The sequence below is a fragment of the Anastrepha ludens genome, chromosome 6 (genome assembly GCF_028408465.1).
Source record: "Anastrepha ludens isolate Willacy chromosome 6, idAnaLude1.1, whole genome shotgun sequence".
Taxonomy (NCBI): Eukaryota; Metazoa; Arthropoda; class Insecta; order Diptera; family Tephritidae; genus Anastrepha; species Anastrepha ludens.
Window position 1 is genome coordinate 107,615,504 of NC_071502.1, and position 26,210 is coordinate 107,641,713.

Sequence of the window (26,210 nt, forward strand, 5' to 3'; positions counted from 1 at the left end):
TTCCTCCTATTTGTGGCGTGCGTTTGAATATTGCTCCATAAATGGAAGGATCTACCCAAGGCGAATTTATTACAGGTGACAGCAAACACATATAAGTAAAACCCTACATGTATTTGTTGTTGCGTTTGGTGCAAGCATCATGTCAAAATCAGCAAGCAAATGTAAACATACGAATATAAACATACCAATACATACAAACAAAGCATATCATTTTGACGTAAGCCATACCTACGGCGAAAGATTCAGCTGGGTGAATGCTGTCACCTTATTAAATCCACCTTGGATCTACCATTCTAAGCGAAGAAGTAACACCATTCAAAAAAAAAGTACGAAATTTAGCAACACTGCACTAACAATCAGCTATGTCGCAACCCTGATATGACATTTGCGGTCTACTTCCGTTAGTCAAATTCGTCAAAGTTTGCGGCACAATTCGTACACTAGTGGTTTTTTCGTATTAAAATATTTAAAATATACTTAAAAAATGGCTTTCGGTGACGTCACTACCCCACAAGGTCTCAAGGACTTGGAGAAGTTCCTTGCTGACAACAGCTACATTAGCGGGTGAGTTTGTCAGTTGTTTTTGTGAAAGTGACTAGCCGGAACTCTTTGAGTGAGGTTATGTACACCGACCATGTCACGTCGACGTATTTTTACATTTATCAATTACTTTTTCAGATATTCACCCAGCAAAGCCGATACATCAGTGTTCGATGCTTTGGGCAAGGCACCAACAGGCAACTTCCCACATGTACAACGTTGGTACCGCCACATCGCTTCTTACGAGGCTGTCGAGCGTGCCGCCTGGGGTGGTTCCCCACTACCACAGGTAGCTGGTGCCAAGCCCACAGTTGCAGCTCCTGCTGCTGCTGCCGCTGCTGATGATGATGATGATGTAGATCTCTTCGGTTCCGACGACGAAGAAGAAGACGCAGAGGCTGCGCGCATCCGTGAAGAACGCGTTGCCGCATATGCTGCTAAAAAATCAAAGAAACCTGCGCTCATTGCCAAGTCCTCAGTCTTGCTTGATGTCAAGCCATGGGATGATGAGACCGACATGAAAGAATTGGAGAATTGCGTGCGCACCATTGAGATGGACGGCCTTTTGTGGGGTGCCTCCAAGCTGGTGCCAGTCGGCTATGGTATTAACAAATTGCAGATCATGTGCGTTATTGAAGACGAAAAAGTATCAATCGATTTGTTGACTGAAAAGATTCAGGAATTCGAAGACTTCGTTCAGTCCGTTGATATCGCTGCCTTCAATAAGATCTAATCATGGAGATTCTTACCTCTTTACATTTATAAATTCCGTTTTTTAACTTTGGACTAAAAATAAAGTACACAACAGAGCATAGCAATTTAGTGGGAGCGCTTATTTGTTTGGGGGAAAAGTAGTACTGAAACCGTTGCTGATTGCACAATTAATATCAGGCGAACCGGGGGCGGGGAGTCATCAACTTCATAATGTTTTTGCAAGAACTAATTAGGTATATTCTTGACTTTTCCTTTTAAGCATCAGAAATATCTTTTTTTTGGCGGACATTTGAGATCAACGTTCTCTACTTTTGGTTGGTAACACAGGGTGACACCTAGATTTAAAACGACTCAAACGGAAGCGTTCGTGTCTCAACTCCACTGTTTTGTTCATGTCGTCAAGCTCGAGCTTTTATTTGAGCCCAAGGCGAAAGTCATGAATTCGCCTTGTTTAAGCACCTTACAGCGGCTACCAAGGTGGATTTAATAAGGTGACAGCCCGTTCATCTTCGCTGTCTCCCAGCTATCGATAGCCAAACGCTAAAATTTGCAAGCATTTCGTGTTGCTGCTTCAGTTATTTGAAATACGCGAGCGTGTAAAGTGCTCGAAATACAGCTAACGGAGTAGAAAAGTACAATCGCCCAATAATAGCTTAAGTGTAGTGCTCGCACTGTTTGAACACATCCACTTACCTAATTAACAAACGTTTAATAAGTTAGAAAAAAAATTAAGAAAACAATGGCCAACGCGTTCTACGGTAAATTGGTGATCGCTGCGCTGCTTTGTGTGGGCTTTGCGATGCTGATCAACGCTCAGGGTGAGAAGAAATCTTGATTATTGCTTAGAATTATTTATGTTTATATCCATGTACGCCTGAAGTGTGAAACGGAGACAGCTAATAATGTGAATAGGATTGAAACAAATAAACAATAAATTTGAAGCGTTCGTGTCAGAAAAAATATGCAAATTACATATCTGTGACGATAAAAAATATTGATGGAAAAAATCATGAAGTTGTAGAACAAATAGAGTAAAAAACGAATAGTTGAATCATTATGAAATTATAACTACGCAAGGCGGCTAAAGAAGAGGTCCGGCTTCAGTATTTTTGATTAACATTAATTACAGTCGTGGTTTTAGCATTTTTTTATTATTCTGCTGAAATTTTGAACACAACGATTTTTGGTTGACTAAATGCGTCCCATTGTCTAACTAAAATTTTATTTGTTGGCATTCGACTAGAAGGTGTTCGTATTAAATATTAATTTAATTATTGAATGACAAAAGAACAGGAAATGATTAAATTCGAGTATTCAGGGAGCAAGAAAATATGCATACAAAGGTAGATATGTTATAGTTATTAGCCATTATGAAAAATAAAGAAATAAAATAAAATAAAATAAAATAAAATACAATAAAATAAAGTATAATAAAATAAATTTGTTATATAAATTATAAGAATAACAAAACAAAATATTAAAAAAGATAAAAAATAAAGTATATTAAAATAAATTTGTTATATAAATTAAGAAAAATCATATAAAATAAAAAAAAATTAAAATTAAATAACATAAAAAAGATAAAATATAATAAAGTATAATGAAATGATCGGAGGTGGCGAGTGGAAACTACTTGCGTTACGTCCAGACAAATCTGGCCATCCTACAATCTGAAACAGACAAAAACCCTTATAAGTGTTTCGAAACACGAACTAAGGCATATAATATCTCTTATCACCGGCCACTGCCTTTTGGGCACTCACGCACGTCGGCTCGGGGTTCCTCAAAACGACCTGTGCAGATACTGCGAGGACGAAGATGAGGAAGTATCGAGCAGGCATTTACTGTGCAGTTGTCCCGGCCTAGCCAGAAGCCGACTCGCTCTTCTAGGCTCTCCAACAATTGACAATCTTTCAGTACTCTCTGACCTGAAAATCGAATCTCTCATTAAATTCTCGAAACGAATTAATATCTTGGACCAAAATCTATAGTAAAAATCTCGGTTAGGTGGGGAAATCATATAACATAATGAGCTGTAGGGCAACACAACGGACCCATCTTGCACTCCGATGCGGGGTCACCCTTAAACCAACCAACCAACCAACCATAATGAAATAAACTTTTTGTATAAATTAAATAATAAAAAAAAAAAATTAAAAAAAAAGATAAATTAAATAAAAAAAAATAAAAAAATGAAAAATAAATAAAAATTAAAATTAAATTACATAAAAAAGATAAAATAAAATAAATTTTTGGTATAAATTAAAAAAATTAAAAAAAGATAAAACAATAAAGTGTAATAAAAAAAAATTGTTACATAAATTACAAAACAAAAGAAATAACAATGTATAATAAAATTAATTTGTAATATAAAGTAAAAAAACATAAATAAAATAATACAATAATAAATAATAATCAAATAAATTTGTGGTATAAGTTAAAAAAATAATAAAAAAAAAAAAATTAAAAATAAAAAAAATTAAATTTAATAAAAAAAAGATTACAAATAAAATAATAAATTATAATAAAAATAAAATACATTTTTGGTATAAATTAAAAAAATAATAAAAAAAATTAAAAATTAAAAAAAAATTAAATTAAATAAAAAACGATAAAAAAGTGTAATAAAATAAATTTGTTTATTGTTTAAATGAAAAAAATAAAATAAAAATAAAAAATTATATAACATAAAAAAAGATAAATTAAAAAAGTAATTAAAAAAATTCACAATTAAAAAAAAAGTTTTAAATTAAAAAAGAAAACTAAAAAAAAAATTAAATTAAATAAAAAAAGATAAAAAATAAAATAATAATAAAAATAAAATAAATTTTGCGTATAAATTTAAAAAATAATAAAAAAAATTAAAAAAAACTAAATAAAAAAAGATAAAAAAATAAGCTATAATAAAATAAATTTGTTATATAAATTAAAAAAAGAAAATAAAAATAAAAAAATATATAATATTAAAAAAGATAAAGTACAATAAAATAAATTTGTAATATACATTTCAAAAAATGATAATGCAATAAAGGTTGTTTTTAAATAATTTATATTCTATTTTTTGTTTTTAAATTTACTTCACAAAAAGTATGCGCTTTTATAATAGTACGTTATTTTTACAACAGTAGTAGGCATTTACTTTATTATATGTAAGCTCGGCATACGGTTGGTTGTATTTAGAAGTCAAAAAACATAAACTCGAGTGCAGCTCTTGAAGCATAAAAATCCGATTCTGCGATATTTCTTGTGTCTCTTTCAGTAATTCAAATTGATATCAACGTTGTGGTAGTAACTTCATAAAACATTCCCCATTAAATAAAGGAGATACTAGATACTATATTAGATAAAGAACTTATTCATTCTACAGCTATATTTCGTTGAGAAGCCTATAGTTTACCAAAGGGAATCCGATTCAACACATAGTGAATAAGTGTTCACAATCGATTCATTTAAAGCTTGAGTGGGATGATGCGCAAAAGGGTGATTGGATGGTCCTGGAAAGATAATTCACCTGGTAGATACCCATCGATGTCATCTTGACCTTGATTGGTAGCGAGTAACTCCTGAATTATTCGCTAAGCGTAAACGGCGACCTCAGGGTTGCTCGCCTGAGATCTCGCGTTTTCTGTAATTTAAACCGCCACTTGTGATACGCGTTCAGATGCTCCATGTTATCGATAGCTCTTAAGTACGCGTCTAATAAAAAATTAGCACTGGAACTATCCGTTCGACTACCAGACTATTGCAACGTCTATCAGTTAGCGGTTATAGCTATAGAAGAAGTGGTTACATATCTAAATATCTCTAAATATTCTCGGATAGCCAGGCGGCCATTAAATCAATGAATGCGGCTATACTAAGACGAAGGTTGCACAGGAATGCCGGGCAGCGCTAAATGATATTAGTGTCGTATTTAAGGTCAGCCTTATTTCCGGGGCACAGAGATATTGAGGGAAATTGTAAAGCTGATGAGTTAGCCAGAAAAGGTACTACTCTTCAACTGCTCAGTGATAAAAGTACCATTGGAATACCTTTGGCCACGAGTAAACTAAAAATAAAAACCCACATTAACCAAGAGGCCAATAGGTCGTGGAGAGATGAAGATACATGTGTAGCAGCTAGGCTACTATAGTCGCAAATAAACAAGAAAAGGACGAAGGAATTGTTTAGTCTCTCAAGAGATGATATCTCGAAGGTCGTGGCTTCTATAACCGGTCATTGGCTATTTGGATAAGGAAACTAGACCTTTTGCCGCAATGGAAATCTCCGTAACGCTTCTTCCGGTCTCGGGAGAAAAACAGTTATCAGGTAGTGGGTGATTTACTACCTGTCAAGGTATCTGGGTTCAAACGGTTCGCATAGATACGTCTTGCCTACTAAAATATCATGAAAAAATGTCGTAAAACTCAAATGCATACGCAGATAAAATTTCTTATATCAAACGAAACATTTTCTCAAATTAGCTCAATTATTTTCTAATTACTATTCAAATTGTTTGTTGTAATATTCATGTGACTGATGTGACTTTAAAAAACCATAAATATAAGAATTAATAAAATGAAATGACGCCACAAAAACTTCCCAAGGCGGGAAATCACTTGTCGTGAGATGCAACTCGCACACTAAAGCGACTCTGATAAGCATTTCTTGCGTGATTTGGTGACAGGTTAAACAAAAATACTAAAACAACTTAAATTTTCCAGCTGTTTTGGGTTTCTCAGAAATGCATAAAAAACCCAATTTTAAGTAGCAAAAATACGAGTATGTAAAAAAATTAAACCATTCAATACAAAACAAAAAAAACCAACGAATTTGAATTAAAAACAAAGTGAAAGAATAGCAGAAAAAACAGTTACTATTAATGAAATCGACTTATTAATAAGTTTTGATGTCATGCGGCGCGTACGAGTCATCAAACTGAATGCTAAATAGGTGTATGTTCATATGTATGTTCTAAATAATCCACAACACGTTTTTTTGCGTTTGCTTTTGGAATACATTTTTTTTTTGTTTTACATTAAAACTATACATTTCATTTTTTATTTCTATTTACTGTTCGAAAGTATGTTCTACGAGAATTTATGCTTTAAAATGAATGCTTAAAGGCGTAAACTAATTGGCATTAATATGTTTGCCCATAAATAACTGCAAACAGTGAAGTCAGTAACCGTTATGCGGACATAAGTTGCCCAATGGTTAACAACCTCTGATATTCTCAGATCTTTTTGCAATATTTTTATGAATGCTTTGGTTGTAGGTGTTGCTGTATCGGCATGAAACATAAGTCTGAAAAAAAAACCTTTTGAGTGTTGGTTTTCAAAGAATATATAGGGTGCACTAACGCACAAGGCAAACCAAGGTAAAACTGGGCAGACAAGGCTATGCCCATATTTCGCCTATTGAAAGCGGATTCCATTGTTTACAAACGTGCAGCTGCATATTCTGAAAGGTGCAATGAAAAAATGTGCATTCCTATCAGAAATTCTCTCATAACTCGTGGGCGATGAGTTCGGTCGATTTTTTAGTTGTTTGCCAGCTTGCGTGGAACAAATCTTGACATGCGCCTATGAAAACTTAAAAAAAAACTCTGTCGAAATGCAATGTCCAGTTGCCTGAGGAATTCCCAATTTCATTTCAATCATTTTCATTGACGATTTCAAGTCGAAATCAATCGCTTTTTCAATGTTTTCTGTAGAAAATCCACTTTTCAGACGATCTAATCTTTAATCGTTACAAAGCATTTCTCTACCCAATTGAAATCAGGTGCCTGATATCCATATTTTAGGATGAATACAAATCGAATATGTTATAAGTTAATTTTTTTGCAATAAAAATATTGTGGTAATACCAGCGAAAAATATTTTTTATTAAAATCTGTTTTTAGGGGCAACACCAGCTAAAAATATTTTTTATTAAAATTTCTTTTATTACCTTCCATCTGGTATCCATATTTTAGCACTCAACTGAAATGTCTCATAAATTTTTTTTTGTAATAAAAATCTAGTGGCAACACCAGTGAAAATATTGTTTTAAAGCCAGTTTAATTATCTTCCATCTGATATCCATATTTTTAATATGCATTCAATGAAACATGCCACAAGTTGAATTTTTGCAATAAAAACCATGTGGCAACTCCAGCAAAAATATTTTGTATTAAAGCCTGTTTAATTATCTTTCATCGGGGGGTCATATTTTAATATGTATTCAAATAAAATATGTCATAAATTGCTATTTTTCCAATTAAAATCATGTGGCAACACCAGCTATAAATATTTTTTATTAATGCCGGTTTAATTATCTTCCATTTGATATCCATATTTTTTAGTACTCAAAGGAAATTTTTTTAAGATGCTCTTTTTGCAATTAAAATCATGTGGCACCTCCAGTTAAAAATATTTTTTATTAAAGCTAGTTTCTATTAACTTCCATCTAACATCCATATTTAAGTATACATTCAAATAAAATATGTCATAAGTTGCTTTTTTGCCAATATAGTGGCAACATCAGCGAAAAATATTTTTTATTAAAGCTTGTTAACCATCGAGTGTCCATATTTTAGAATACATTCAAATGAAATATGCCATAATTTGCTATTTTTGCAATTGAAATCATGTGGCAACACCAGATAAAATACTTTTTATGCCTGTTTAATTCACCTTCCATCTGGTATCCATATTTTAGTGTGCATTCAAGTGAAATATGTCATAAATTGCTATCTTTGCAATTAAAATCATGTGGCAATACCAGATAATTTATTTTTTAAGCCTGTTTACTTACCTTCCATCTGGTATCCATAATTTAGTGTACATTCAAATAAAATATGCCATAAGTTGCTTTTTTGCAATAAAAATTTAGTGGCAACACCAGCTAAAAAATATGTTTTATTAAATCTTGTGTAAATAACTATTATTTGATTATCAAAGTTTAGTATGCATTCAAATGAAACATGCCATAAGTTGCATTTGTGCAATAAAAATCGTGTGGCAACTCCAGAAAACAAATATTTTTTATTTAAGCTTATTTAAACATTTTTGGTTTGATACCTACTTTATATTTGAATAATTTAGTGAAATTTGTCATGAGTATGTGCATATGTAATAAAATTCAGGTGGCAACACTATGAGAAAAAATTATTTTTAGAATAGATTTTTCTTTAGACTAATATTTTCTTTGATACCTGTAAAACTTATTTTTTTTTTAATAAATTATTTTTTAACACAAACAGGTGGCAACATCCTGTTAATATTAGTGTTATATACACCCTCTACGGCCCAAAGGCTTTCAAACAGTTTAGAAAATGTTAAAATTGTTCGTAGTTTTTTAGTGATGCTCTATCGAGGAAATTTTCTACGTTTTTTATGTGTATAGAAATAATGAATAAGGAAACTGGGGAAGTAAGGACGAAATAAATGCATGCTCCATTATTAATAAACGAAATTTTTGTCGGCTATGAAATAATGGAAAGTTTTTAGCAATTTCTTAAGAGGTGTGGTCTAAGCTTTAACACACAGAAGGTAATCGTAGATCTCTGTTTGAAACTTACTTTTCGGCCGCAATACCAAACATACCAACAAAGATCACTAAAATTTTTAACATACAAATATCATCCGTATTTGAAGTAAAGCCATGTGGACTAGTAGATCGAATTACTTTTTTAATTTTTTTTATTTTTATTTACAAAAAAGTTCGGTATGTTTCGAGTAGAGTATGCACATTTATAAAATATTAAGCTATTCTGTGGCCTAATTTTTTGAAAGCAGATAAAAATTTACTTGTAAAAAAATGAGATAAAAATGAAATTTAAAAAGTCACACTTTGATTTCTCTTTACACATACTCACTCACTCACACACACTTCGATGAAATCAAAACTCAATTTGTGTTACAGATTAAAGGGATTTACGTCAACAGTCAGCTTAGCAAAGCAAAAACAAAAAATTAAAAAGTAATAAATATGAAATAAATAAAAAGTACTCGTACTTTACTCCAAAACCAAATTGATGCCTGTCACAGGTTTGCCCACAAGCTTGCGGAGGTCAACCTTTTAGAAAATTTAATCAGCTTAATGAATTATGTACTTATGCGTACGTATGTAGGTATGTATGTTTATATGATACATAACTATGATTGAGTGTGAAATGTGTGAAATTTTGTTTGAATTTATTTTCTATTTTGTTTGAATTTATTTTCCATTAACTATAGACAAGTTTGATTAGTTGTTTTTGTGTGACAATCTCCGAGCACACAGCAAACAACCAGCGCCCGGAGATGTTGTTCTATTTGAGCGCAAGTTTATATTCGAAAAGCGAGTAGACAGAGATCCTACTGCCGAACATACAGTGCCTACCATGATTAGGCCTTAAGCGGCCTAATGTCTTACCAGTGGCTCCATATATTCTCACTTAAGCTCGCTCAGAGCGAGCGGCTTGAACTGAATGCAAAAGAGTTATATCTGGTTACTTCCAAGTGCATCACAGTTAACAATTTTCTTTATTTACCTAAAGAACTTCATTCTTTGTAGAGAAGTAATATTTTTTTGTGCCTAGACCAGTCTTTTTGATAACTATCTCGCGGAAACTAAATATTAGAAACCTCCTTTGCGAGTGTGAAGTATTAGCTAGAAGAAGACTTTATACATTTGGTAGTGCTTTTTTAACAGATGTAGCGGATATATTGGCGAGTTAGCTGATGAACTAGCTAATGAAGGCTCTGCAAGTATACCACTAAGCCCTGAACCCTTTCTAGGTGTCAATTCTGCATCGATTCAACTATGGACTCACGACTTCATGCGATCTGTCCATAGATCATATTGGTCGGGGTTGAACTTGTGTAGAGTAGCTAAGTGCTTTGTGAAAAAACCAAACAGGAAAATAGCCACCTTTCTCCTAAAACTCACCAGAAAGGACCTGAGAGTACTGGCGGGTGTAATCATAGCGCATAACGCCTGTGGTCAGCACATGGTTGTCAATGGAGTCGCCGACAGTGCCTATCCTGTCTTTAGGATGATGACACTACCGAGCATTTTCTCTGTAGCTGTCCGGCGATTTTCAGAATCAGGCTCAGGATATTGGGTTGCGATAAACTGAGTGTGAATAATGTTCATATTCTTCCTCTTCCAGATCTCTCAAGGTTCATTAATGAATTCAAGAGATTTGTGGAAGAGTCACCTCAAACTAATTTTTCCGTCTTACCACCCACATTTTATCTTTCCTATCTCTCTATTCTCTCTACTGAAGTCTATCCGGGTGTAGTACAAAGGTCTCCTGAATGAGTGCTTGGACTTGTCCAACACCCACCTCTTAAACTAACGAAGTTAAGCTCGTTTATAAAAGCCACAGGATGGTTTAAAAGGGATCCCATAGTGTAAGGAAGAAATTCCAGTGGTATCATAATGTGTCATATCTACCTACCTGGTGCAATCTGGTTATCGAAATTATCATTATCGACTAAAGTTAACCAAAAATTGTGAGAATGGCGCTTTTCAGACAATACCAAAGTGACTAAGTCCATCTAAATTTGTAGTTTTGTTGACCATTTTGTTTGATTGCTGTGATGTAGCTCCCTCATTCCTTTCGCGTATAGAAGCGTTTGAAGAAGAGGCTGGAAATATGGATAAATAACTCATCGTTTCCTTACCTTGACCCTGCATAGGCTTCCTCATCTCATCTTGTAAGAGGATAAGTATTTGAATTTAGCGAAGAAGAACGAATTTAGCTCTTTAGGGTCGAATGTCTACTCTCAGCCACCACAAAAAGGAATTGTACGAATTTTATACTCTGGGTATATAGTAGAATTAATAAATCTTGTTTATCCTCCATAATCTTACATGTTATGTATCACTGCTCTTCCAAAGGAAATTATTTAATTCCGACTAGTACGACCAGTACCCTAATTTAATACGATTCTAAAAACTATTTATGCATTCAGCCGACACGACCGCGGGTCGATACAGACTATATCTCGAAGGCAAATAAAGACTTGTTTATGTATAAAGAGCGATTTAAAATACTAAGAGTTGCACTTTGCGATAATGTTACGAGGTTTTAAAAAATATCCCCTGATGCCGTATAACCTAACTTTTTTTTCAATTTCAAACGTTTATTAACAAAAAATGGTAACAAATTTAATCTTCAAAATAGCTATCGCTAGCGACACATTTTCCCCATCTCTCAGGCAATTTGTGAATGCCGCGCCAAAAAAATTGACCGTCTTTGGCCGCAAACATCGACTCATTTTTGGGCTTCTTCGTGAGAATTGAAGCGCTGCTTGGAAAGAGCGTGGCCCATCGATGCAAACAAATGATAATAGGAAGGCGCCAAGTCTGGTGAGTAAGCCGCATGCACCAGCGGTTCCCAATCATACGTCTCCACCAATTCCCGGGTCGCTCTTGTTCGATGTGGAGGTGCATGTGGCGGTGCATTGTCATCAAGAAAAAATACTTTGTGACGCCGATCGGCATATTCTGGGCTTTTTCGGTGTATAGCGCTGTTCAAATCGGCCAATTGTCGTTGGTAGCGTGCACCGTCAACTGTATCACCTGGTTTTAATAGCTCGATTTGGTTTGGCCGTTGTTTTTGGCTTGTGGCCGGGCGGACCACACGATCGTTGAAGCTTGGGATTGGAGAAATACACCCATTTTTCATCATCCGTAACGATTCGATGTAAAAAAGACTTCCTTTTGAGTGGTTTTTCGATGTCCGCAAATCGTAGTTTGAAGGCACGAAATTCAACATTTTTAAGAGCGACAAAAATACATTGTTGTATGAAACGTAACAAACAATCAACTGAATATTGTTGACAGATGACAGACGTAAAACACAAGACATTTGGGAAGGTTTAAAAATACTCCTAGCGACATCTATGGACTAATAGTTGAAAGTCTCATTTCATAGGTATATACCTGGTATAGTCGTTTTTATTTTGCATATTTAAGTGGGAATATCCCTAAAGCCATCACAACAACTATCCAAAAGTGTAGTCTAACTTTCGGTTTTTTGCAGGTCTATCAAATTTTGTTGGTTTGCAAAATTCATACGCTTTTCGGATACTTTTTGAATAGAAGTATTTTAGACAAATTTTGATGAAATTTTTGACTATGGCCATTGAGGTCAATATAGTAGATATTTTTGAGCTAGTAAAAGGATGCTTTCAAACAAAAAGTGCATCTTACATAGGCCAATAGGGATTTATAACTCAAAGATTTTGCAGATTAAAGTGGAAATAAGCGGGTGACTTTGCTGTGATCAAAATGTATTCAGGAAGTGTGTCGGACTCGAATGACGTCCTCTTTTATAGTTATATTTGATTCTTTTATTCTTTTATGGAAGATAGGAGGGCTCCGCGTTCTCTTTAGCTTCTGACACAAAAGAGAAACAAAATTAAAATTTTTTGTCAATGCTTTTTGTCGCTGGGGGTGTCTAAAATAAGCGTTCTTCTTCTTCTTATGCTAATTTAGCAATTCTGAGACGCTATGCGAGAGATTTTAAAGACCCCTATGCCAGAAAAATTTTATATAACTCCCTAATTCGCTCTAAGCTCGTATATGCGACTTTGATTAGGAATCCAATTTATGACTCTCATTCAAACAAAAATGAAAGGGTTCAAAAAAATTGTATGCGATTCGCTCTGCAATCCCTTCATCTCTCTCATCTACTATCACCCTGCAGTGCTTTGTGCATGCTAATAAATCTTTGAAGTTTTTGTTTGATGTTGTTTGTGGTTCTGTTGATTTTCCCGAAGTTCTTGAACAGATTGCCTTTAATGTAACCTCACAAAACTCAATGATTTTACTAACCATTTAACGTGAAACCAGTGAAATCAAATAACTATAACTTTGCCACTATTACGAGGGCTCTTACCGAGTTAAATAGTACCTACAGTCTACTCGGCCTAGAATTTGCTACGCCCAGATTTATTTTCCATTGTAATCATAGATCAATAAAATAGGATGAAATATAAAAAATGCGTTCGTGAAGAAACTTTTTGAAGAAAAAAAATATTTTTTTATTTTTGGTAAAAGAAGGTATATGTCTCATTTTACTAATAATGTCGGGTTGCGACGTAATTATATGTATAAATAGATGAGGTGTGTGAGATCACTAATATGAGAGTGTCAAAATAGCAAAGAATTGTGAAGGAAAATGAAGAGTTAGGTTAGGTTATTGTAAATAAGAAAGATAATGGAATAAAGAATATAAAGAAAAAAGTTTTTTTTTTTAACAAAAAAATTTAAAAAATGACTAAAAATGACCTTAGCTTAATAACTGACTCTTAATTTACTGCGAAGCCGAGTAGGGGCATCACAATATGTGCAGCTTTGTGTACTCTCCCAACAGGGAATTTGTAAGTTTTGATAGTCGTGGGAAATTTTGTGGTAATTAGAAAATTAGAGACTTCTTTTTTAAAATAAAAGCATTTTTTTTAATACTAAAAAAAAATTTAAAATTTTTTTAATATTTTAAATATTTATTTTTAAAATTTAAATTTTTTAAATTTTTTTTGTTAATATTTGGTTTTTAATTATATTATCATAATGATATGAATAGTTTTTATAAATATTTGAAGAATTAATTAATTATTGACGCGTTCTCAACACCACTTTTATGTGTAAAAAAATACGTACAAAGCCTTTTTCAAGTAAAAAAAAATGTATTGTATATATATAAATATAAATATAAATATATATTGTATATATTTTTTCAGTAATCATAGACACGTGTTATTTATATTAATTAATTTATGCCTTGCTTTTAAGCGTTTACCAATCACCGGTTTAAGCTTAGCAAAAATTCAAAAATTCAAGTTCAATTCGTATATTTACGTCGCGTTTATTGTTTTATAAATAAACGTATATGTATGCATACACATATCTACCTATACTGCTAGTTTCTATGAAATTTATTGTATTTATGTTTATTAACAAGCAAGGTGAGTTTGTCTATTTCTCCCCCTTAAAGCTTGACTCATCTTCAAATGCATTTAGCAATAGTTAGCTATTTCAAATATTTACATATATACAAACTTTTTTTCATGTGCGCCTAGCAGCTAGTTGGTAGTAAGCAGCTGCAGCGAATATCATTCGTCGCAGCGAAATCTTCACCTTTTCAATGGAGCTCATGTAAAGTTGCTAAACTTGTCTGGTTAGCAAACGAGTTGGCTACTCGACGCAACTTCACTGCTGATATGGTCAATGAGTGTTGTTTTTGCGGCTTGCGGAGGTGGGCGGTTGACACCGAAGAAGTTCATGGACGTGCATGAGCAGCTTGAATGTATAGTTTTTTTTAATAACTTTATTCTGGTCGGCTCAAGTTACAAGGAAGAGTTTGCCGGTCGTATTCATACTAGTTTTGTATACATATATGAATATGTGTATGTACGCCCTACTCGAAACTTTCCGTTTGGTAATGGAATTACATCTTTAAGTTCGGAAAAATCATATAAGTAATTCGATGGGACGAATTTACAAATGTTGTACATTCGGTGTTCTCATTATAGTTGGCTGCTTTTCAAATAGTTTCTATATTTTCATGGGAAAAATGTATCGATTCGCTTCTTGTAAAATAAATTATACAATTTTTAATTTTAATTGAACATTTAAGCGAAAATACTTTTTACTCAAAAAGTGGCAACCCTACTCGAAATTGTTTCTGTATTGAAGTATACCGCTTCGGTCTATTTGGATGTCTTTCTTAAAATATCTGACGAATTTAATTGATTTTTGGATAGATGGCAACCCTATTTCAATATACTTTTGTATTCGAGTGCTTGTGTAAATTTTCAGTTTCTAGAGCGCACATCGCATATACATTTAATGATTTCATTATATATAGTTGACTCCACTAGAAAATTTTTATTTTTGTGAAATTTAAGAAAATTTCGTAGAACTTTTCTTACCAAACGGCAAACCACTAAAAAATCCTTTCCAAGTGTTTTTATACACCTTTCTTTTAAAATCCATACTGCAATATTTTACTTAGCTCACATACTTAATTCATCCTAATTTTCACAGGCGTGGCAATTCTATTAAAGAATTTGTCCGTGTTAAAGCTTTCTCAAACTCCTTTCATTTGATGCGAATATTTCAAATTGTTATAGAATTATCTACCAAATCTAATTATTTTAACTTGTTTCAGATAGGTGGCAACCCGTTTTAAAATATATTAGTGTTATATGTTACTAAATACCTTTTGTTTGGCGCACATATAGTAATATTTGTATTAACTTGCATATTGAGTTAATTTAAATTTTTACAGGCATGGCAACCCTATCTTAGAATTTGTTCGAAATGAAGCTTTCTCAAACTCTTTTCATTTGATACCAATATTGAAACTACTATAGAATTAAGTACCATATTTAAGTGGTTTCACTTTTTTCAGATAGGTGGCAACCCGTTTTAAAATATATCCCTGTTAAATATTCTTAATTATCTTTTGTTTGATACCTATATTGTAATATTTGAATTAATTTGCATATTTAATAAATATGTTTTTTTATATGGGTGGCAGCTCTATTCAAGAAAATGTATCCGCTTTCTTTAACTTCTTTTATTCAATATCAATATTTTAATTAATTCTAAATATATTTACGTATCACATTTAATTATCTTACCTTTTCCCGAGAGGTGGCATCCCAGCTTAAAAATCCTTCGGAGTTAAAGTGCATTTAAGTATTTCTAGTTTTATACCCATATTGCAATATTTTTAATCTAAAATTTACATTCAATTCCAAATAGATGTCAACCCTATTCACAAAAATATCTGTGTAAAGAGCTTTAGAAATGAATTTAATTTGTTTTTACTGAAAGTGTACCTTTAGAACCTTCATGATTCCAATTTTCGAAAACATGCGCGCATTGAAATAATATTTGCGTTGTTTCGAAACTCCATTTCGCTATAAAAACACGCGCATATTCAAATTCAACATTGTGTTGAAATTTCCAGTCAAACGACTGACTAATTTTCGAGTTTTGTAAGCACAAACATATGCAGTCTGAATTTTTAATAGAATTATAGGGTTTTCCAATGAGGCCGGATCGAAATAGAATGCAAGAAACTGTGGGTGAGACTAATGAAATTCTTCCCATTTAATTTAATTTTATTTTACGTGAAAGCCTCATGTATGCGCTTATGCAAGGGAAATGGTATCGTTCGAATGTTCGTCGTGGCTTCCATGGCAGCAGAGATCCGGAGGCCAAATTAGCACTGCTGCCTAAGTCGAACTGAATTTAATATGGTGCGGATTATGAGGCCATGAATCAATTGCAGCTTATTGGCATTGAGATGCGAGTTTCAGACAACTTCTCAAGAAAAAGTGTAGCTCTGTGTGCGTCTTGATGTTTTTTTTACAAAAGGAGGGACCTACAGTTTTATGCCGTCTCCGAATGGCAGATGGTTTTTTATGCGGAGCTTTTTCATGACAGAAATACACTCAGAGGTTTGCTATTGCCAGCCGAGGGGCGACAGCTATTACATTATTAGGGGCGACATTTTTCTATTATTTGGTGTTTCTTGCACGGAGACTCGAGCCTGTGAACTTTCGAATGGTAGTCCCTCACCAACTTAAGTTTTTTATTATTGCCTTGAACTTTCCTTACTGAACATCCCTTTCCTTCTACTCTTCAATAGCTCGCGATGCATCTAGCTCGAACATCCACTTAGAGACAATTTTGCAGTCCCAGCATCGCCTGCGATCTTTTACATCCATTTCGTATTAAGTAAATTTGTTGATACGGTAAATATTCCCAATGAGCTAGGTCCTGTTCCGTATGCCTAGAGCAGTCTCGAAAGAGTAAAACTAGTTTAAGTTTAATTTTTAGTTTAATTTTTACCTCCTTCACTTAGCAAAAATGCTTACAATTCGCAACAAGGTTTTGTTGCTTGCCAACACTTCTAGCTTTGAGTTGTAAATGCCTATTGGTTATCTGTGGCAAAATAACTTATATCAACTATTAAACAATGCATTCACTTTCCAGCTGGGATATCTAAATACAACATAGAATGGAAAAAATTACAACAATGTGGTTTTTATGTCTCTTATGGCTTGCACAGGAAATGGCAACTGCTCGCATGCGCAGTTTCGTTGAACCAGCCATTTGTCCTCAAATTGCACTCAAGATCAAGTTGAAAGCAAAGATGAAAAAAACATAAAAGAAAACCATTCAAAATGACACTTAAACGTTCACAGTCAAGTTTGTAATATAAACAAGTTCGCTTTATAGGTATTTCAGCCACTTTATAAAATGTAAAGCAATTTGCTGATGTTGTGGAAAGTCTTAAATTTTATATAATATAAAAATATTGCATGAGATAATCAATGAATTAAGAAAATAATATAAACAGCGTAAGCAAAACAAATAAACAAACTTTGCATAAATCAGCGAATTTAATATATGTAAATGAAAATAAAATGTAAATTCTAAATTATTTGCTAAAAATCGGTGCATCAGCTGGATTTTGTAGTTCAAAAACGTAATAACAATAAATTAAATAAATTTATTCCACAGCAGGCTGAAGTCGTCGCAGATCATTTTTTTAAGTTTAAACAGACAGTTCAACGATACATATATACGCATGTGTATATGTACATACAGGTTATCAATCTCTACTTGGTTCCAGTTAGACTAGATTTGCTTGTGTCGCTAAAATACTGCTGATTTCTGATTTCGCGGATTCATTTCGTTTAAATGCTGATACTTTTATTGAACTTTCAGAAAAACGCATATTTTTTAAAGGGATACGTAATTAAATGTTGAATGAATTTTCGAAATTATTTGAATTATACGGCCTTAAATATTTTGAATTTTTTTCTGCTTAATTGATGCATATCCCATGAGACAAATTTCGTGTTTTGAATTGGCGTAAGTATGAGTAAAATCACTTTTTTGGTAAATTGGAAAAAAAATATAATATAGACATAAAATAGATGAGTGCAGTAGGCGGTGCTTTTTAATCAGCCACCATTTTTTTCAAATGAAACTAGAATTTGTCTTGAAATTTCAAGAAATGGTGTCTTAATGGGACACTTTATAGATTACATGGCACAAAGTGGTAAAAAAAGAAAATAATTAAAATGACATCAACTCAAGAACGGATTCAGTGAAACTTACTGAGAACGTATCTTGATTTTCGTAACCTTCAGTATTCTCTCAACAGTATTTCCTATCGATAAAACTAAATTTTGAGAAATATTTTAGCCACAAAAATTTGCTAAAAAAAATTAATTTATTATAAAAAATTCGTCCAAAAAAATAAGTTAAGAAAAATGCTCAAAACTATATTTTTTTTTATCCAAAAATAAATTTCCATCTAAAAAAAATGTTTAAGAAAATTTCCGACCAAAAAAATTGTATAAAAAACAAATCTATATATATATTAGGACGGATCGATTTAAAAATGTCTCATTGCTCTATGAAAATCTTATTCTAGGTATCAAAATAAGAAACTTTGCCGAAGGAACCATACCTCTAAAACGAATTCTGATGTCCCTCAATTTAAAAATATTACCATTTTTGGCCTTTACATGAAAAAATCAGATAAATGGATATGTTTTTTCTTTATTTTTATTTATTTATAATAATATCTATTTTTTCTATTTATTTAGTCAGAACATATGTAAATGAAAAAATTAATTTAAGTGAGTTATACTATAGAAAAGAAACTAAAAAGATCGACCCAAATTGGGGGACATTAGAATTCGTTTTAGAGGTATGGTTACTTCGGCAAAGTTTCTTATTTTGATCCCTAGAATATGATTTTCACAGAGCAATGGCCGATTTTTTTGCCTCCCCACTAATCGACCCGGCCTAATATATATATATGTATATATATAATATGTATATATTTATCCAGATGCTTTTGGAAATTTGGTTTTGGGAACAGAAAATATGTTTTGTTTAAAAAATTTTTTTGGATAAATGTTGTGTAAAAATAAATTATGTTGGAGACATTTTTTTTTGTCTAAAAATTTGAGCTCCAGTTTTTTCTCATTATTTTGTAAAAAACAAATTTTTTTGGAATAATTTTTGCAGGAAATTTGTTTTTGCCTAAAAATTTGTTTTTGGATAAAAAAAATTGTTATGTTAACATTTTTGTTTCAAAACTTTTAAAAACAACTGAGTTCTAGGTTTTTCTCTCATTATTTTATTTATAACTTAGACTATGCTCAGTAATACCTGAAAAAAATTTTCCCAAAAAAAAAATTAATTTCTTATAAAAAATTTGCCCAAACAAATGTTCCACACAAAATAGTTTTTCTTGCCTAAAGACAAATTCCACCTAAACAATATGTTTATCCAAAACATATTTTCGTCAAAAAAAAACAAAATATGTATAAAAAAAAATAAATTATTAAAAAATTTTGTATCCAAGTTTCTTTACCGGTTTGAACAAATTTTTGTAAAAATTTTTTTTTTCGGAGACATTTTTTTTGGTTAAAAAATTTGTTTTTGGGTAAAAAAAAAACTTTTATGTTTTTTTCATTTTGTCATTAAACATTTTTTGAAACAATTTTTTTTAGTAAAAAAAAAAACGCAAACTGTTTAGGTTTTTTTCTCATTATTTTATTAATAGCTTAGGTTATGATGCTCAGTAATATCTGGAAGTTTCTTTATTGGATTCTCATAATTTTTCGAGTTGTATTCAAATACTAATGCAATTATTGCGAAACGACTAGCAAATGAAAATCTAACAGCTTCATTGTAGAGAGCCGCTTTATTTAATTTACCTTAATATTAATCGCTATATGTAGTCGAGTGAGTACTAAACTGATTGAGTACTTTGTGCCTGAACTGAGTAGTTACGCAATTGCGAGTGAAAAGTAAATCTATAGAATTCAGCTGTTCCGAATGTTTTCCATTGAACTCTGAACCCTTTTATAAAAAAATATTTTTCCAGGTCAATTGCGCCTTTACCATCGCTTGAATCTGAATTAATAACAAAATATAGAAATACAAAGTATATACAAGGTGGCGCAAAATTAATCACATTAATGGAAGATTTATACATTTTATTATTTTGCGTCGAATGTCATTCATATTATATTTCACACTTGTGAACTATACAGCTGCAGTATACAAACAGACAATCAATGCAGTGCGTAAAGGTCAACATAAAGATTTCTATCATTCGAAATCATCTTATTTATTTAGTAAAACAGTTATTCAATTCAATATGGGATGCTTAATTTTGCGCCGCCTTGTAGACACTTTGTATTTCTATTTAATAATGTATTTCAAATTTAATAAAAAAATTCAAAGTTATTAGCTCACTCACGACTTGTAGTGAAATAAGAGCCTCGGAAGCAAATTTATTAGGGGATTTTATTCCGATTTCTTGATCTTTTTCTATTTTTATAGAACTTATAACATTCGATTTTAATTCATAATCAGCACAATGTAATTATTTTTAATTTGCTTATCATTTCAAACTTATAAAATATATAAATACTTACATATACATACACATATTTAAAGAATAATAAATAATCACATTGTTCCCATTTTGCTTGCAGATAAACCCGTCACTGATATTTGTTTGGGCTGTATTTGTGAAGCGATTAGCGGTTGCAATCGTACAGCCACTTGTACGGGCGGTGTTTGTGGACTCTTTCGCATTACCTGGCCCTACTGGGCTGATGGCGGCAAGTTGACATTGAACGGCGAATCACCGGAATCGGAGACAGGTATGAGTTGAGAATTTTTGTAAAATTATTAACAAAAGAAAATATGAATGTCTTGATTTTTTCCACCACCTCGATTTTTTCCTCACACCGTCTTTCTATTTCTCTCTCTCTACACCAGGCTATTCCAACTGTGTCAGCGATCCCTACTGCGCTGCCAATACCATACAAAATTACATGGTCAAATATGCACAGGATTGCAATGGCGATGGCCAAGTCGATTGCTATGATTATGCGGCCATACACAAGTTGGGCGGTTTCGGATGCAAGGGCGAATTGGCTTACAATTATCAGAATACACTCGCGAGCTGCCTGAACCTGTTTCAAGGTTAAGTTCGCAAAACGAACAACAAAACAAAAGGATGAAGGAGCAAGAAGCAGTTTAAGTGATGCGCAGCAAGCCATACATTTTTGCTTGTTTTGGTATACCATTATTTTTATTTTCATTCCACGAGAAAATGTGAATTTTATTATTTTTAAACTAATATTATAAAATAAAATGATAAATAAATTTATTTCGATATAATTAAAAGTGGTTTACAATTATTTATTTTGTCGTTGTTTTGATGAATTAAAAATAAAGCAAAAGGTAGACTTTAGACGCAATACTGTCGAATTCAGTGGATCTTCAGTCTTCAATTCAATGGACCTTCACTCTGATTCAATCCGCCATCTATTAGAAAAACAAGTGAGACCCAGTTTGTATCCATTTGGTAGGCAGCCTTTCCCATTCTTTGCCACACGCAGCAGGGATCCTATTGAAAACTTTCTGAGCTGGAAGAATTACAGCCATTCTTACGAAATTACTTAGGCAGAGAGGCTTTTTCATCTTTATTTGCTACAAAAGTTTCAAAGTTGATTTAGTTCCGTTGCTATTTCGTTATTTTCTGTTGCCAAGGCTCAAAAGCAGCAAAAAATTTGGTGTATCTTGCTCTCGAAGCCTCCATTGGCCACTTGGTTGCGTGGCTGCGAGAATACAAAAAGTAAGGTATATCACGGAAGCGTTACCCGACTCTCAGTGAATTCGACAGAATGAAATGCTGTGCTGACGTAATTGCCATGTGGAGTCGGTTTAAAACTGTAGCCTCCTCCGTTTGTAACTTCCGCACACCACAAATAGGAGGAGGAGCCACGGTACGGTACGGTACACTAGACAGAGCTAGTTTACTGGGGCGGCAGCCCTATGTCGGGAAAACCCGGAGTTATTCCGGTAACGTAGAACCGGCTGCCTTGGGAATGAACTTCCTCCATTTGTAACTTTCGCACTGTAACAAATATGACGAGGAGCTCTGGGACTTTGTTTTATATGTACCTATCAGGGTGCATAATTCGAGATTTAGGAAGAGTGATTTTTATTCTTTGAGAGAGCACTTTATTGCTCAGCTTAAATTCTAATCGGCAGTCAACAATTCATACGACCATTTTTTGCTTAAGATTTAAAGCGAATCGGGCCACGGAGTGAGATATTTGAATGGTTTGGCTGCAGGCCACTATTATGATAATTATGTTTTGTTTTTAAATATTGAAATTGAATCAGAGTCTTGACGAAAAGCCTTTACAAATTACTTCATGAGTCCTAATTTTGTGTGCAATGGAGGCATTCAAACTTGATCAGGCTCCACAACTGGTTTATTTTTCACATTATTTGACAAGTTTTTAGTGAACTGTTAGATCTCAGTGCTGTGGAAATCAGGGACCTTCTAAAATCTTTGAGAAGTGCACACTGTTTTTAGGAGTCACAATAGGCTATGAGTTTGAGTGTGTCCCACAGTGGGCAACCACTTCAACCTAACCTAAGCCTCCCGATTTGAAACTCCGTAGTTTGAGGCCATGAGTGCTGCTGAGTCTTTTTGCAGTTACTACATGAGAAATAAGGAGACCAAATTTTATTTTGACTTCGTTAGGGTAAGTTAAAATAAGCTTAGGCTTTACAGAGTTTCATACTTGATGACAAACTAATTTTTTTGGCTCTCACTTTAATGAACTCGCCACAAATGCAGCAAAAACCATCCACGTAATTTTTACACTTTTTGGAAGTCTTTTTAGGCTTCGCGACAAACAAAATACGTTATTCTTTTAAGAAGTGGACGCGCACTTTTTCATTGTATTATGCACAAAAGCAAATTTTAGTTGTTATGAATGGAGCTTTTGCCTACTTTTCAATGCAGACAATCAGAAAATATCAGTTAAATAACAGACTCGATAAAAATTATTGTTATTCACTTGCGTTATTTGAGTGATTTTGGTGGCATGCAATTGACCAAATGTCACGTTCTTCTGAGAAGTTATTTTGAATGTACAACTGAGCAATTTAAATGCATTCCTTCGGACAGAGTCACTCAATTTCTTCTATACAAAGTATGTACGACAATTTTTTTATATGGAAGAAACTGATTAGCACCGTCAGAGAATGCCAAAAATCAACTGTATTTTGTGGCCACTTGTAACTTGCATTTTATTATACTAGAATCCAAAGAGCTATAAAACTGCGTACCCAAAATTGATCTAAAAATTCTGATTAAAAAATTTGAAATTTTGATGAAAATTTGCGGAATTTTCATATTTTTCGCACAAAAGTTTGAAAAATAATTGTATCTATATAATTTCTATTGTACAAAGATTGCTTAAAAATTAATACAGACTAAATAAGTAAATAGTAAAATAGCTAAATGCTCCATTTGTGGAACAACATCAAGGCGCACGCCACGAATAGGAGGATGAGCTCGGTTAAATAAAGAAAAAGTACTCCACATATCAATACGTTTTGACTTTTTTTATTTTGTAATTTAATTTTTCTTGTTTTGATAAAAATATAGTTCATACTACAACAAAAACTGTATGAAAAAAAGTTTTCGACTTTGTATAAAATTTGTAGTAATTCGATAAACTTTCATAAAGCTTTCTAACCTTTCAGAACTTTCTAACTCATAATTTTTAGAAAAATCTGTGTACGCACTTTTATAAATCACCAAATTTTGGTATAATAAATTAGAAGTTTCAAGTTTGAACAACAATTGAGTTGATTTTTTTTGAAGTGAAACTTCTTAGGCGTCGATGGACGAGCGAGAATGGAGAGTAAAATTTCAAGGCCATGCAACGTTTTCGGCATTTTCGTTCCGCGAGAGAGCAAAAAGATATAACGTAGAGGAAAAGGTGAGAGAGGGGTATACCTTATACATATCTTAGATACACTTTAGGCTATTTTTCCTGAGTTTTTCCTTGTAGTTGCTAATTTCTAGTGAGAAATAACACTGCCTACTATTTGACGCTTGTTTGTTGGTGCAAACTTGTCGGAAATATATTTTTGGTGCCTACTTTTTGGCGTTATATTTCCTTGGTGTCTACTGTTTGGGGCGTTTTTTGGTCCCAATTTTTTTCGCGTTTTTTTTGGTACCTGCTTTTTGGCGCTTATTTCCGTTTCCTGGCTAGTTCTTGTGCGTACTATAAAGTGCTATCCATTCCGGCGTCGGATTTATTGGTATTGCCTTGTGGTAATCGTGAATCGCTGCGTTTCTGCGGGTGATAAATGCTCGGAGTAGTGCGCGTTGTTGCCACGGTTTGTGTCCGGCGTTTAGTTACACCGGTCGACCCGTTCTCTGTTTTTTGTAAATTTTGTCTATTTGTATTCTCTGCAAATGTTGTGAATTTATTTAGATATAAATTCTTTCTCTCTCTCTCGCTCTCTCTCTCATTCTCTCGGGTCTCTTCCTCTTTCTTTGTCTGCCTTGAAAGTTTCACTTCTGTTATGTGTACTAAGCAACACACCCTTTTTTATTTTTCCGGCTGGGTGTTTTCTTGCTTATAAAATAGGCGTTAAATGTAAATAAATAAATAGTCAACATTTTTCAATTTATGGTGTACACTTTCTTTTGACGTCGAGTATATATATAGTTCATAAAATAACCAAAACTGATCAAAATGTTGCACACCTATTCTATTGTCTGTGAGCGTAAACCTGCTTGGACTTCCGCTGCGACATTAGTTGATCTGGCAGGGTTGCTATAAGCTGTAGGATTGCCCGATGCTTCCAAATTTAATTGATAAAATGTATTTACTTAGATGAACGTACAAGTATTGTATATTTATGGATTATTAAACAAATGCACATTTTTTTGCAAATTTTTCGGAAATTTTTCCTTTCAAAACTTTTTTTACTACAGCAATTCAGTACTAAACCTGCTTCCATTTTCACCATTCCACTCAGGAAAATAAAACGAGTTTTCTCTTTTATAACTAAATAACATTTTTATTGATGCACATACATATGGTATGTATGTATGTACCGCATTTAGCATTTAGCATTAGAACATCAAATTCATTGCTTGTCATTTGAATACTCTGAATACTAATGCTGCTGATTTTTCATATACCAGACTCGTATGTTTGAATATATTTTTTAAATACATATTAACTAATTACTTAAAAATACATATTTTGCTTACTGCTCCTAGATTTAGCTAGCCTTAGCCCGTCAGCGAACTGACTTTTATTGATGTGTTGTTGTTGCTGTTGCTGCGGTTATACTATGTATGTATGTATGTGTGTATTTGCCTTCGATTTCAGACATCTCATAGACACACGATTAGTGATTAATTCTTTTTAATTCTTTCATATAATTGCAGTAATTGCGAATTGATTTTTTCTTCTTCTTCTTCTTATTTTTATTCTTCTTCCTCGGCTTTTGTTTACCGCTAAACACAATGCATAACTAATAATTACATACAATGTGTGTATATATGTTTTGTATGTATGTATGTTTGTAAATATTGGTATGTATGCATATATGTACATATGTAATTGAATGTGGTATATATGGTATGCACATTAGGGCGGGTCAATTTATGTGGAACTATTTTTTTCAACGTCGTTCCTAGCAGATTCGGGTTCTACATGAAATTATGAGATAAAAAGTATACTAGAGAAAAGCTCTAAAGCCAATTTCGAGCTCCCCTAATTTCAAGTGAAGCTACACTTGTGCTCACATAATTGAGTCACTATTCGCAATATTTTTCGTGCAACATTTTTTTCTTTCATTTTCGATAAAAATATAGCTTATTGTATGACGAAAACCTTTTAAATCTAAGTTGCAGAGTTTTTGCAAAATTCATAAAAACTAAAAAAATTAAAAAAAAAAATTAATAAAAATTTTAAAATTTTAATTCGAGTTTTTCTACAAATTTTCTGCAAAATTCACAAAAATTAAACAAATCTGTAAAAATTCTCACAAAAATTTAAATTTTTTAATTTCTTTTCTACTAATTTTCTTAAAAATTCAGAAAAATT

General features: G+C 32.8%; 2 protein-coding genes across 2 annotated transcripts; both read left to right on the plus strand.

Annotated features, from left to right (window-relative positions):
• Positions 1-380: 380 nt before the first annotated feature.
• LOC128866063 (probable elongation factor 1-beta) lies at positions 381-1,362 on the plus strand. Its single transcript, XM_054106554.1, has 2 exons — positions 381-564; positions 679-1,362. The coding sequence occupies exons 1-2, from the start codon at positions 485-487 to the stop codon at positions 1,271-1,273; spliced, it is 675 nt and encodes a 224-aa protein (XP_053962529.1). The 5' UTR covers positions 381-484; the 3' UTR covers positions 1,274-1,362.
• Positions 1,363-1,783: 421 nt separating this feature from the next.
• Positions 1,784-21,459, plus strand: LOC128866896 (invertebrate-type lysozyme 3-like). The gene is made up of 3 exons (XM_054107938.1): positions 1,784-2,072; positions 20,760-20,930; positions 21,049-21,459. The coding sequence occupies exons 1-3, from the start codon at positions 1,994-1,996 to the stop codon at positions 21,258-21,260; spliced, it is 462 nt and encodes a 153-aa protein (XP_053963913.1). The 5' UTR covers positions 1,784-1,993; the 3' UTR covers positions 21,261-21,459.
• The last annotated feature ends 4,751 nt before the right edge of the window (positions 21,460-26,210 follow it).

Coding starts and splice junctions, on each gene's coding strand:
- LOC128866063 (XM_054106554.1), top strand. CDS start 485: ATGGCTTTCGGTGACGTCACTACCCCACAAGGTCTCAAGGACTTGGAG. Junction 565..678: donor GACAACAGCTACATTAGCGG/GTGAGTTTGTCA, acceptor TTACTTTTTCAG/ATATTCACCCAGCAAAGCCG.
- LOC128866896 (XM_054107938.1), top strand. CDS start 1,994: ATGGCCAACGCGTTCTACGGTAAATTGGTGATCGCTGCGCTGCTTTGT. Junction 2,073..20,759: donor GATGCTGATCAACGCTCAGG/GTGAGAAGAAAT, acceptor TTTTGCTTGCAG/ATAAACCCGTCACTGATATT. Junction 20,931..21,048: donor ATCACCGGAATCGGAGACAG/GTATGAGTTGAG, acceptor TCTCTACACCAG/GCTATTCCAACTGTGTCAGC.